At 36.6% G+C, this 15,161-nt stretch overlaps 1 protein-coding gene across 1 annotated transcript; it reads right to left on the reverse strand.

The window, feature by feature from the left end:
- Positions 1–578: 578 nt before the first annotated feature.
- Positions 579–8,449, reverse strand: LOC139954031 (uncharacterized). The gene is made up of 2 exons (XM_071953678.1): positions 5,506–8,449; positions 579–4,551 (listed from the first exon to the last, which is right to left on the reverse strand). The coding sequence occupies exons 1-2, from the start codon at positions 7,999–8,001 to the stop codon at positions 4,339–4,341; spliced, it is 2,709 nt and encodes a 902-aa protein (XP_071809779.1). The 5' UTR covers positions 8,002–8,449; the 3' UTR covers positions 579–4,338.
- Positions 8,450–15,161: the final 6,712 nt, after the last annotated feature.

Consider the following 15,161-nt stretch of genomic DNA (forward strand, 5'->3'; position numbering starts at 1 on the left):
GATTCGTTGAGAGATAAGGAGCCAGTGTAGTTGTATCAGAATGGGGGTGATAGAACAGGATTTTCTTGACAGTGTTTTTCTGCTTGAAAAAGTCTATAATTGTCAATTTCTGCTTGAAAAAGTCTACTTGTCAAACTTTGCATGAAAAAATGTCATGTCTATATAGCCTTGTGAACTTTTCGCTCAAAAATGTACACAACTTTTCGCTCGAAAAAGTGTACAATGCTATAATAGCCTTGTGAACGTTTCGCTCAACTTTTTTTTCGAAAAAGTGTACAAGGCCTTGTGAACTTTTCGCTCAACTATTTGCTCGAAAAAGTGGACATGGCCATATTCGGCCTCAAAAAGCACAAGGGGTTGGTCTTCCGTTTTTGTCAAAATCCTAATCATCAATGCTTCTAGTTTTCAATGTTTTATATTTAAAACCGGGGGTCACGTTTGTAAACACTACAAAGCAAACAAATTGTGTTTCTATAATATAAATGTAAATCAAATTTGCTAAATTAATGGGACTTTGGAGATTCAATTACCAGAAGATAACATTATGACCAGTCAAAATAGGAAAACAAACAAAGATATGACTGAAACAAAATCCTTTTTAATAAGCAAGTAATTTTATTTACATTTTAATATTTCCCTTGTTAAAATAGCTGCGTATAAATCAATCGTGAATCATGTAATTACATGTATTATCAATACAACATCTGCCGCACACATAATATGTTAGCCAAGTAGTTAGTTCAACAGTCGATACATGTAAATTTGTCATGCACATAGCAATAATAGAAAGCTGTCGATTTTCACACGTATAATGACCGAGTTTTGCAAAAGGAAAAATGCTTATAAGCAAGAAAATAGCTCGCTTGTTTTACACATGTTACTGGCCAAAATTTCATGCCATATACATTGCTTGTGACTGGTATTTAGATGTTGTTTACTTAGCATAACAATTGAGTGGAGTCTTGGCCGGTAATCTGATTTTACTAAGCAAGGATGTTTTTGCTTTAGCAAAAGTTTGTGCTTAAGCAGCTCTATGAAATCGGGCCCTGTACATGTCAGGGATAAGAGTCAATTGCTCACAAAAAGGTCTGAAACTACACATGTACTTGTAGGATATAAATTCTGCTGATGCATGTTGGAATTTTGGCTTTCCCACCTGTATGGTAACCCCTGCCGTTGATTTCACAAAACTCTTCCTAACTTAACACTACTCTTATGACTTAGGACGAGTCCCAACCCTGCACTGTAGCATGCAGACCTTAAGATTAATCCTAAGTTGGGACGAGTTACCCGTCCCAACTCGAGATAAGACGAGTGCTAACTCTTTGTGAAATCGATGGCTGGAGTTATAGATTCCACTGAGCTTTCAGGAACAGTGTTCTCGGCACTAGAGAAAGAGATCATAGAGCAGGACTTTGTTAAATTAGGGAAAAAGTAACGGCTGATTTTCTTTACCAGGCCGACTTAAAAAGTCTGAATTCAGATAAAAGTCTGACAAATCTCTTCCTCTCAGCTCAGCTCTATAAAATTGGGCCCAGAAGTACATTGTAAATTACGTTTTTTGAAAGCTTTGCATGGTGTTCTAAAAGTAAAATTGCGGGTACAATCATATGTAACTTAGCCTTGCTCAAGGCAGTCGAATTATTCACTCAGAAAAAAGAGCACTGCTGTTTTGACTTGTGCACAGTAGTCGTACGGTGTGCGTTGAGCGATATGACGGTGTACTGTACAATGTATACGGTTGGGTCGTGCGGTACGGTGTGAAATCCACACAGTAAGCATAGTGTTTACGGGTGTGTTTACAGCGGCGTCTTTTCATAGTGAATAATGTAACTGCCTTGACCAAGGCTATATATCAACTCTTCTTTGCAAGGCAAGATATGTAAAATAAAGTAATTTCTAAAAGTAAAACTGCGGTACAACCAGTATGCATCTCTCTTGGAATGAGTGTTGGCTCTATAAAAAAAAAATTAACAATTTCTGAAAAAAAAATCATAGAAAAGGAAACCCAATTATACAAAACGGATTGTAACCGGTAACCTGTTTCTGCTAAGCAATACCTTTCTGTGCTTAGCAAGTTTTTGTGGTTACAGGCTTATATGACACTGTCTGAGCCCAGGCCATTTTGGCCAGTCTGTACCCTACAAAAGATGCTTTAAAAATATTTACCCAGTCAGATTCCCTTGTTGTTTACTACTAGGTACATGTACATTGTGTAGCTTCTGAAATGCAACACAATCCAACATTGAAACCCCGTAGTCGAAGACCCTTCTTCCTTACATGTAGCTGTAATCAGGGCCAAATTTCATAAAGCCTGTAAGCACAGAAACCTGCTTCATGTAAGCCAAGGAAACAATTGCTTAGCAAACACTTTTACACCAGTAAAAAAACTGTCACAGCTGATCATACTTAATGAGACTGCATGAAAAGAAAAAAAACCTCAAAATTGGAAAACAAATATGTTGTGAAAAAAAGCACCCTGAATACATGGCCCAAGTTCATTGCTCTGCTTAAGGCCGAGTCACACTGCAGCGATAACGAAAACGATAACAATCACGACGCAGAGAGAACGTATTATATTGGTTGAGCTGTAACATGCAGAATACACACACGCCTATTCAACCAATGGAATGCGTTCTCTTTGCTTCGTTATCGCTATCGCTATCGCTGAAGTGGGACCGGCCTTTACCGCCGAATTCTGCGCCAACGATCATCAGTCATTGAATGGTGTTTGTAAAGCAGATCCTTGAAAGGGCAAGGGCACCAAGGCATTTTCTTCTTGGTAAAAGGCACCCTAAGAGGAAATTGCAAGGTGCCTCCGTGAAGTGACAGGCCTGCCAGTCACAGATCTTACATGTGACATACATGTAACAGTTAGGCTGGTAATCAGAATCTGTTGAGCATAATGTTTTTTATGCTGAGCTTCTTTTTATGCTTAGAGCAGCTCAGTTGTATGAACTTGGGCCCTGGTGAACTAACTTGTTCGTATCCACAAAATGTGCATTTATTTCATCAGATGAGATTTCACGCATCAATCTTTTTAAAAACTTTCACTAAATGTACTTCATAAATACTGCGTAAAAATATCATTACTACAAAATTGAAAATTATTGAGTACGTAATGACTGAGTAGAGCTATGATAGTAGAAGAATGTAAATGAACAAAACTATTAAAATCACAATCAAATAAAAAAAAACATTTTGAGGAAATGGTTCAATACACATTTGTACACATCAAAAGAATGATGTTCAAATGTTGAGTTCAAGTCTCACAATTAAAACCTGCTGAGCTTAACACATGTATCGGAAAGATCATGCATTCCAATCTTGTAAATCCACGCCTCGAACATTTGGTGTGAGGTGACATGTGAGCTGAGGATATTGGTTGATTGAGGTCATAAGCAGGACTGGAATTTCGTCTTTTAAAGGGCAAGGCCATTTTCTTTTCACAAAGGGCACTTCTATATTGGAACTTTGAAAGGGGCGCCAAGGGACAAGACCAGGGTTACAGAGGGCAATGGTTCCACAGGCCTATAATGCTGCACCCAAAGGAATTTGCTGTGGTGCCCTTTGCAAAGTTCTTTTTACCCCTATAGCTAATGTAGCTACCAGAAGAAAGTCTTCAAAAGACGATTAATATGAGACATGAATAAATGATAATTATTCAAGGGTGCATAAAATATTACGGCAAAACAAAAACACAGACTTGATTTAAAGAATTCACGAACCCAACTGACTATATTTGTAGCTATGCATATATAGGTAGTTAAAGGCACTGGACACTTATGATAATTACTCAAAATAATTGGCATGAAAAGTAGCTTGGTAACGAGCAATGGAGAGCAATGTGAGAAACAGCTCCTTCTGAAGTTACATAATTTTTGAGAAAGAGGTATTTTCGCATTCAAATAATGAGATATACTTCAGGCCTGAAGCCCTTTACTCTGATCTGAAAGCACACTACAACAAAGGGGTGTTTTTACTTCCGTTATTCTATTGCAACTTTTATGACCATTGGAGTCCAAATTTTCTCATGTTTGTTATTTTATGCATACGTTGGGATACACCAAGTGAAAATACGTGTACTGGGGTCGATTTCAAAAAGGAGTTAAGACCAGTCCTAACTAAGGACTAGTCCTAGGAGATATACAAATTGCATGGATAGTCCTAAGTTAGGACGAGTAACTGGTCCTAACTCGAGATAAGACTAGTCCTGACTCTTTGTGAAATCCACCCCAGGTCTTTGCAAATTACCCCAAAACAATGTTCAGTGCCTTCAAACAAATCTTTTTCCAACTAACTTACTAAAAAACAGGTACATGTATGCGTACAAGACCATCAACAAGCTTCAAGGCGCTTCTGAACTCGCTCTCGATGTTCCGGTTCGAAAACATGACCAATCATTCCCTCAGTGGTCCGGACACGATGCATGAATCGGCAGCGATCCCGCGCCATCTCTTCCCAGGGTCCTTTGCGGCTGGCGCAGTACTCCGATGTCCACATTGGAATCTCTGGGCTGATGAATATTGGAGAGCCTTCGCAGAAATGCACCTGGAGAGCGAACAATCAAAAATGATTATCAAAACAAAATACAAACAAATTAATAAGCATTTTTTAAAACGACGGCTTGGGCTTATAGGTTCAAAGGCAGTGGACACTGTTCAAAATAATTATGTAAGCATAAAACCTTACTCGGTAAGGAGTAATGGGGTGAGGTTGATGATATAAAACATTGTGAGAAACGGCTCCCTCTGAAGTTATATAGTTTTCGAGAAATCAGTAATTTTGCACAAATTTGATTTGGAGACCTCAGATTTAGAATTTGAGGTCTCGGAATCAACCAACTAAACGCACACAACTTCGTGTGACAAAGGTGTTTGTTCTTTCACTATTCCTTCCAATTTTCACAGGTTTGTTGTTTTATTCATTTTTTGAGATATAAAGTGAGAAGACTGATCTTTGATAATTACCAATAATGTCCAGTGTCTTTAAGAAGTTATATGTTCTTAGAAAAACTGTACTTTCAAGACATTCTTCAACCAGGCTGATGGAGCCTACATACTCTTGAACATTAGCCCCAAGCTTTGACTTCCAAAAGGCCTATTCATGAACAAGACCACTGGGCGCTGGTATGGCTTCGCATTTATCTTTGGATTGTAAATGACATACTGTGCAATCTGAGTTTTACTTTATGATTTTTGTGAAATTGATCTTAAGAAAAATTATATATACATTTTTTTTTTACCGGCATCCCACAATTTGTACTATTTAAAAGTTTGTGCACGGGAGAACCCTGTTGCTATATCTTTTAGCTGTCAGTAAAAATTGCTTTATAATTATAAAGATAACATTTTGTTCACACAAAACTCGTGGAATACAGAAAAGAATAGCGAGTTTGCATCCTAAATCCAAATCATCCTTCCATCTGGTTGTTTAAAATTGGACGCAAAAGCGCAATATTTTTCTGTATTCCTCTTGCGCTTGTGTGATATAATTATTACACACCTTCTTGACAGCACTGGACAGTCCCGATCGCAATGTCTCAGACAACTTGCTCAAACATCCCGTATTTGCTGCGTGCTTTAGAGTTGGTTTACTGACAATCGTAGAGGGCGCTGTTGTTGCCGACATTAGACGCCTTGCTTCTTGGATAGAGTTTGTGGTCTCTTGACACAAATCAATGTTTTCGCTGAAATTGTCTGGTGCTGTTGAGTTATCCGTACAAGTGATTGTTAGAGGAGGGGGCGTGGCATGTGACTTAGCTTGGGGAGTCGTCAACGTACACTTCCAACCTTGTAGTGGGTTGAATGGGTCATGGATTCGTTGAATAGGGTCCCACGACACATCACGTTTGATGTCGGAAGAACAATTATCAAAATCATCAAAATCATCATCGTCATCATCATCATCAGAATCTGTTTCATCGATGCCAAGAATAAACAAAACAGAGGGATGAAGCATTGAGGATTTAGACGAGACGGACTTGTCCGTTTCACTGGAATTTTCAATGGAATTTTCACTTGGTCTGCCGGCAACATCGAAATCGTCAACTTCTTGAGTCTGTACTTTAGTCAAACTTTGTTTTGTTTCGTCCGACACCAAGTTGAGTGAATTCAATTGTTCAGTGTGGCACTTCTCACCCGAGTTTGAGATATTTGAGTCTTGGTCAATCCAGTCGTCACTCTCCGTCTCGTTGTCGCTCACATTGTCTGCTTCGTCCTGCTGAGCCTGCAGCGAGAATATCCCGGAGTCCAACTCGTCATCTCTGAGCGACGAGTCATGCTTGACCGGTTCCGGGGTCGATTGTTTGGTCTCACACTTCCAGCCATTCAGAGGATTGTACGGGTCGTTCCAACAGTTCAAGAAGTCGCAGTTATCTGGAGGTGAGTCTTCGACGTCCCAGTCCGAATCGCTAACGTCGTCGCAGACAGTTTCCGCGAGGATGTATGCGAGAGACTCGTGGAGGGGTTTGGAGGATGGAGTCGAGTTATGATTTGTGGATGAATCTATGGACGATTTGTCTTGTGGTACTTTTCTGAGTTTATCCTCTTCTGTGGTGTTTATGTTTGAATCACATGGCTGTTTGTTTTTATTTTCATCACATGGTGTTGTTTGGGTTGTCGAGCTAGTTTCTTTATCATCAGTGGACTTTGCCTCTGTGCCTTGTTGGTTGGTATCCGGTTCAGCTGCTTTATGGTGATCTGTTTCCCAGCGTTCGTCCACAACAGATGATGCAACATTTGACTCTAATTCTCCGGCTTGGTTTGCTTTTAATTCTGTCCGACCTTTGACATCATCTACTTTAAGCTCTTGTTTTGGCTGGTCATCATTGTCATCGCTGGGTCTTACTAACTGTTCATCCCTGATGACCTTTTCATCAGATTGTTGCAAGGTTTGATGCTCTGGCGTTTTGGAAGGCAAGCACCCTGAAGAAACTGTCGTGGGTTTGCCTGACTTGGATGAAGCGCAGCTGTTGTGGTTTTTCAGAGTGCACCGGTTTGGTGTTCTATTATTAAGTTGATTGGAATTTCCTGGATTGGGCATCGCAGACACATATCCTGACGATTTGTTTTGGTTTTGTCGATGACTCATCATTGGCTGTTGTTTCATCACATGGTTTATGTGACCTCTATCTTGACCTTCGGCCTCTGTATAACCTTTATGACTCTGGGGTTGGATCTTCGGATCAACAAACTTATCCCGAAAGAGGGTGGAGTCGCTAATCTTAGCTCTCTGTGAGTTTGGCGTTCCCGGCGAGGCAAGTAATGGATTGCAGGAAATAGAGTCCAAGTGACGAGAAACCGAATTCGCGAGGGGGTGTCGATTGGGTACGTATAGTTGATGATTCCACCTCTGGTAGGGGTGTACTTGATTGCGATAGTGATGCGCCTGATGATTAGACGACCCGACGTTTAAGAACCTGAAAGCGTCCATACCAGGTTGTCTGTTTGGGTAGTCCATGCGTCGCTGAAACGGGTGATAAACTCCTTCTTTCACAAAACCGTTCATCATACCCAACTGCGGTTGAGGGCAGGCCATGGGCGCGACCCACGCATTCTGTACTCGAGGACGCTCCATTTCTATTTTCGACGGATCAAACTTTTCAATAAGAATGTTTAGATCGACTCGACTTTCAACGGGTTTCCCTGGTAGCCTCTGTGTTAAACTCATTGATGAACCTCTTGTTACGTTGTTAGATGCTGACACAGCAAACTTTGTGATTCTGTCAAAAATTCCAGCCGGCCTTGACTCACTCCCTCGAATATTTGATGGATCAAAGTTCCTAAAATCTGCTGTATCCTCAACTGTATCTCCTGTGCTGCTAAGTCTCATAAGGGATGCGGGTTTTCCAAGGCTATTCTGATGATGAAAATTAGTTGTTTTAGCGTCTTTTTTGCAGTAGGAATGTGAACTTTTTGAAAACCATCCAGGACGATTTCTACACTGTTTCTGCTGCCATATGCCGATGGGCGGTGGTCGCACTCTCTCGAATTCCTCCATTTTGAAAAGTGGTTAGCAGAGATTTCGTGTCCACTGGATTAACACAAGTCACTTTAATTAATCCATAATTGCTTACTTGACACAGGTCTGTGTATGCCGTCAATCAGAGAGGAATTAATCTGAAGAAACTGAACAGGAAGTAAGGGGTCTAAACTGTCGACTGTCGCTGTCCAATGGCTACATGTATGCAGAAGACAACGTTGACAAAAATTGTCCATTCGTCCAACCGAATATTCACTCAAAGTCTCTGTAGCGGCTCGGTCCCACGTTGTGAAATTCTCTGTATATGATTCTTCAGTTTCAAAGCATTCAGGGTAGTATTGACTTGAAAATATCGACGCCATTTTAATCAAACTTTCGAGAGTGTTTCGTAATCGTTGTGTCTTATTCAATCATGTTTTTTACTATGTGCAAAATTGTTCACACAGCTAGCTCAGCATACACAAATCTAAGGCGCGATTGCATCAGGTCATTGGGGTCATCCTAGCCTTTTCACTTCCACCTGTGAAACATACATAATACCCAAAATAAACCGAATATTAATTCAAATTCTGATAATTTCTTATTCTCAGACAACAAAAATCCTTTTAAATGTATAAATATGGAGCATAAGTAGTTATACAAATCATTTAAAAGGCTTAACCATAACTGTGTTTCGTTGCTAAACGCGGAGTGATACATGTCTAGGACATAACACTGATGACGTATATGGCGTGTCAAACGTTGCATTATTCGATAATGTACAATATATGTGCGATGTTTCTCATATAAATATGCGATAATTGTCACATATGTGCGATATTCATTTGATGTATGCAATAAATGTAATATATATGCAATAAATGTAATATATATGCAATAAATGTAATATATATGCAATAAATGTAATATATATGCAATAAATTGTAATATATGTGCGATAAATTGTAATATATGTGCGATAAATTGTAATATATGTGCGATAAATTGTAATATATGTGCGATAAATTGTAATATATGTGCGATAAATTGTAATATATGTGCGATAAATTGTAATATATGTGCGATAAATTGTAATATATGTGCGATAAATTGTAATATATGTGCGATAAATTGTAATATATGTGCGATAAATTGTAATATATGTGCGATAAATTGTAATATATGTGCGATAAATTGTAATATATGTGCGATAAATTGTAATATATGTGCAATAATTTGCAATATATGTGCGATAATTTGCAATATATATGCGATAATTTTTAATATATGTTTGATAATTTTGTAGTATATTATATGCGATCATTTGTATGCGATGTTTTGTGACGGTATACATATGCGATAATTTAATATACATGTGCGATGTTCGTTCTTATATATGTGCGAAAACGGAATTGTGGGATATAGTATGGCTTCCTGTCCACTTGATCCCCGTATTCGTAATGTTTTAGATCGGGCCAGACTATACTCTGGACGGTATAGTATGGTTCCTATGGTTCAATGAGATTGGCGTAGGGTTTATAGTGATGGTCAGGGTACGAGACTCGAGCAGCGTATTTCCGAAATAGCCAGCCAGCCGCGTATTCGGATAATAGAACACATACAGTACAGGGAGGTGACAAAATGTTGCATTTTGCTCAAATCTGAAGGTGAAGATCTGTTTTACTCGAACGAATTCTGCAATATTAGCATAATTTAGATATGTTAATTGATAATATGTCAATTTCATAGCTTCACATGATTAAAAAAATAATTTATAAAAAGTGAAAAACATTAACAAAACGTCAAAAAAATGACCCGCAAACAAAAAGGCAAAAAATTTTATTTTGTATTTTTTGCATTTTTTAATATGTCAAAAAATCATCACTGTGAAATACAAAACCATAACTTGAAAAGAATTTATACCCTTCGTTAAAACAAAACATTTAATTTGTAATCCAGAACTTTCAAGACTAATATAGTGGGCGTATCAAATTTTGGAGCTGGGTAAATTTGGTTCACTATCTAGTGGTTAATTAACCACAGTTATTCTGACGCCATTGTCAATGTACATTCCGCCCAATTACATAGACGGTGGACTTAAACACAATTTGAAAAGAATTTGAACCCTTCGTTAAGACAAAAAGTTGCTTTCTTGTTCCAGAATCTTGAAGGAAGATAGACTGGACGTATCAAATTTTGAGCTGGCTAAATTGGTCAACTATTATTGATTCTGCAATAAAAAGAAAATGTTTGTCTTATCAATTACTAAATAAATTGTTTTATTGTTCGTAAGCATATACTCTTATGTTTGAAAGAAAAACACTTCTATTTCCAGGTGACTTTAAATTGTAGAACAGTTAAAGTTAGTAAATTACCGAGCTATATCTGAAACACTCATGATTGATTATTTTTAATTGTTGTCAATAAAATTTAAAAGTTCTTGTGCTATAAAAATTCAACTGTGTCTTGTTTGCAAAATCATTTTCAAATTTTTGGAATCTTAGTCACCACATTTATAGTTATGTCAGCCGCGAGCAAAAGGTGGTGACACCCTTCGATAAGACAAACAATTTCTTTAAACAATTTCTTTAAACATTTTCTTTTTATTGCAGAATCAATAATAGTTGACCAATTTAGCCAGCTCAAAATTTGATACGTCCAGTCTATCTTCCTTAAAAAATGCAAAATATACAAAATAAAAATTTTTGCCTTTTTGTTTGCGGGTCATTTTTTGACGTTTTGTTAATGTTTTTCACTTTTTATAAATTATTTTTTAATCATGTGAAGCTATGAAATTGACATATTATCAATTAAAAATTCTAAATTATGCTAATATTGCAGAATTCGTTCGAGTAAAACAGATCTTCACCTTCAGATTTGAGCAAAATGCAACATTTTGTCACCTCCCTGTACTGTATGTGTTCTATTATCCGAATACGCGGCTGGCTGGCTATTTCGGAAATACGCTGCTCGAGTCTCGTACCCTGACCATCACTATAAACCCTACGCCAATCTCATTGAACCATAGGAACCATACTATACCGTCCAGAGTATAGTCTGGCCCGATCTAAAACATTACGGATACGGGGATCAAGTGGACAGGAAGCCATACTATATCCCACAATTCCGTTTTCGCACATATATAAGAACGAACATCGCACATGTATATTAAATTATCGCATATGTATACCGTCACAAAACATCGCATACAAATGATCGCATATAATATACTACAAAATTATCAAACATATATTAAAAATTATCGCATATATATTGCAAATTATCGCACATATATTGCAAATTATTGCACATATATTACAATTTATCGCACATATATTACAATTTATCGCACATATATTACAATTTATCGCACATATATTACAATTTATCGCACATATATTACAATTTATCGCACATATATTACAATTTATCGCACATATATTACAATTTATCGCACATATATTACAATTTATCGCACATATATTACAATTTATCGCACATATATTACAATTTATCGCACATATATTACAATTTATCGTACATATATTACAATTTATCGCACATATATTACAATTTATCGCACATATATTACAATTTATCGCACATATATTACAATTTATCGCACATATATTACAATTTATTGCATATATATATTACATTTATTGCATATATATTACATTTATTGCATATATATTACATTTATTGTTTATATATTACATTTATTGCATACATCAAATGAATATTGCACATATGTGACAATTATCGCATATATATGAGAAACATCGCACATATATTGTACATTATCGAATAATGCAACGTTTGACACGCCATAGACGTATGCCGTCATTCAACCTATTTTTAGAATTCCACAAGTTTCGGGAATCGACTGGATTTTTTGTTAGACTTGATCAAGTCTACTTATATCTACAAAACTCCAATACCAGCAGAAATGTTTAAAAGCAAATGTAAATACCTATAACACGCATAAGGCAAAATGAAGATAGAAAACGCACAACTAACTGTCACATTCGTTTTCACTTCTTTAACCACATTCTAGAAAGAAAATTAAAAAAACAAAACCCACCAAAGTCAACAAACAGACTTACTAAAGTTTAGTTGTTCGACTACGTGCACAAAGTGCACGTCCTCACTGCACAACAATGCCATGGGATGTTTCAAGTTTTACGGGAAATTCCAAAAACTACGATCAAATGAGTAACAAGCTCTTCATAGACATGAGTAAATGACTTGTTGTTTTGGGGGTTTTTTTGCCTCAGTTTTATGTGATGGGATTTACTAAGGCGAAAAAATATGTTTGGGGAATTCGGCAGGTAGACTTGGGGTAAATACACTTCATTGTTTCATTGGTGTCAACAACCCACAGAGGTTTTACAACTCCTTGACTTCATATCACATAATTATTATAAACATTTGGTTCCGATTCTATAAAATTCCACTCGAAACATTTGGCCAAACCCCTCTCCATAACAACTGGGCCCATCGCCCATATATAAAAACTTGCCAAAATCTTTCTTAGCTGATATGTTACCGGCCAAATTGCCTTTTAAGTTTACATTGTTTCAACTGGTTTCAAATTACAATCTTTTGCTTAGCAAGGAAAATTGATAAGCCTTGTTTTTCTGCTTATGCTTTATGAAATTGGTCCCTGGTCCCTCAAAGAGCCACTTAAAAAGCACTGCAAAAAGTATATAAGAACATCAAAATTAAGCATTAAAAATGCCGCACAGAAAGTTTTGGTTTTGGGCCCTCATTACAGGCAAGACAAAAGTCTACAAATGTTGGTGTGGGTGTGTGTGTGTGTAAGAGAGGGGAGGGGCTGGCCCAGGGGAAAACTTGTTTACATTCAAACATAAAACAAACAAACTCACAGATCACTTCAATATTCAATATTTCTAAGTTTTAATATTTTCAATAATTATCATACAACCGAAATGAATAAATAAATGAAAGAAAGAATACCTCTTTTTTTTTTAATTCTCCCAAATTATTTTACAATTCTATCTGATGAGACAACGCCCGATTTGAATTGTAAAACTACTTAACCAGATTTTCAATTAGTAGTCAAACAAGAGTGTTAATTAATTCACTTTAAACAAAATGGGTAACCTTAATTAAGTTGAGGGTATATCCTTGGTTATATTACTCCAACAATTAATGACCATAAAAACGTACTTGGTAAAGAGCACGAGATCAACTGCCCATACTAAAAAACATTGTTAGAAACGACACCCTTTGAATAATGTAGTTATTATTACCAACAAATTTGAATGTCAGAAGGCTTTTCTCAGGCACTTCTGAAAACAAACAGTTCTGTGCCACAAGGGTTATCTTTCTTTCATTATTTTCTTTCAACTTTTGTTGACTAATTTAGCCCAAATTGTGCACAGGTTTGTTATTCTATACATATGTTAGGTGCACTAAGTGAGAGTACCTGTCTTTTTCAATTACCAAAAGTATACCCTGCCTCAAAAAAGGCTTACCAAAAGAAAATCTATGTAGCTTTTGTACATTGTAATGTTTCAAATTTCACTTTGAAAGATTATTGTTTTACTAAAAATTATTTCACATAACTCCTTTCACATTGGAACCTTGGGCAGCTTTGGTAGGTCACGGGGTCAAAGACCAGTGTTCTCTAACATTACAAATCTGTGAACATTACAACTCAATTGGTCATCAAAGTGGCAAGAGAATAATGAAAGAAAACACCCTTATTGCCCACAATTGTGTCATTTCAGATGCCTAATCTTAAGGCCTGAAGTCCTTAAATATTTAAGTGAGAAATAACCTCTTTCTTAAAAACAACAAGGGAGCCAATTCTCACAATGTTTTGTACTTTCAACAGTTATCCATTGCTCATTACCAAGTAAGTTGTTATGCTAACTATATTTTAAAGACACTGGACACTATTGGTAATTGTCAAAGACCAGTCTTCTCACTTGGTGTATCTCAACATATGCATAAAATAACAAACCTGTGAAAATTTGAGCTCCATTGGTCGTCGGAGTTGCGAGATAATAATGAAGGAAAAAACACCCTTGTCACACAAAGTTGTGTGCTTTCAGATGCTTGATTTCGAGACTTCAAATTCTAAATTCGAGGTCTCGAAATCAAATTCGTGGAAAATTACTTCTTTCTCGAAAAAACTACATCACTTCAGAGGGAGCCGTTGTCCACAATGTTTCATACTATCAACCTCTCCCTAATACCTCTCCCCAATACTCGTTACCAAGGAAGGTTTTGTGCTAATAATTATTTTGAGTAGTTACCAATAGTGTCCACTGCCTTTAAACCAAAGAGAGCCAAGTGCTTATAAGGCTTTTAAAGCCTTTATGAAGGTGCATCTTCTGACAATATTATGAGATAAAAATGTGTTTAAAACTGGTATCACTTCAGTAAAACGAAAGTAAAATGTAATCACTTCTGAATTGATTTTAACTTTCCGGCAAACTTTTGACCTCGGGTTGGATTTCATATAGAGTTTGTACTTAAACTTAAAGCATGTAAACATGTAAATGAAACTGTAAATTACATACAAAGTATATGTATGACATGTTAATGACGTGCAAATAACATTCAAATGATATGTAAATTATATGCAAGATACATGTATTTCACACTTTCCTGAATTAAGACAATGTACAACAATTGACAAATTTTGTTTAAATTGTTGATACACTCTGAATTAAAATGGTAATTTTCACAACAAACATTAATATTGTGTTGTTTCAATCAGCAACTAATTATTTCGCTAATAAACCATGGAGATATATGTCAAAGAAACAAAAATGTGGTCCATAAAATTAGACCAGACTATTTCCCTGTCACTCATCTGAGATGAAATCAAATCTGTGGATAATATTAGTATAAGATTAGATTTCTTAACCTTAAAGGGACACGTTGCCTTGGATAGGGCGAGTTGGTCCATGAAAAGCGTTTGAAACGGTTTGTATGGTTAGAAAGATGTTTGTAAAAGCAGAATAATAATTCTTACAAATATGCCTCGAAATTGCGTAGGTTTTCTTTAAAGGAACACGTTGCATTGGATCGGACGTGTTGGTCTATAAAAAGCGTTTGTAACCTTTTATTGTAAAATGCATATGGTTGGAAAGATGTTTTAAAAGTAGAATACAATGATCCACACAAACTTATCTCGAAATTGCACGATTTTCCCTTTACTG

This window comes from Asterias amurensis, chromosome 22 (genome assembly GCF_032118995.1).
Source record: "Asterias amurensis chromosome 22, ASM3211899v1".
Classification (NCBI taxonomy): domain Eukaryota; kingdom Metazoa; phylum Echinodermata; class Asteroidea; order Forcipulatida; family Asteriidae; genus Asterias; species Asterias amurensis.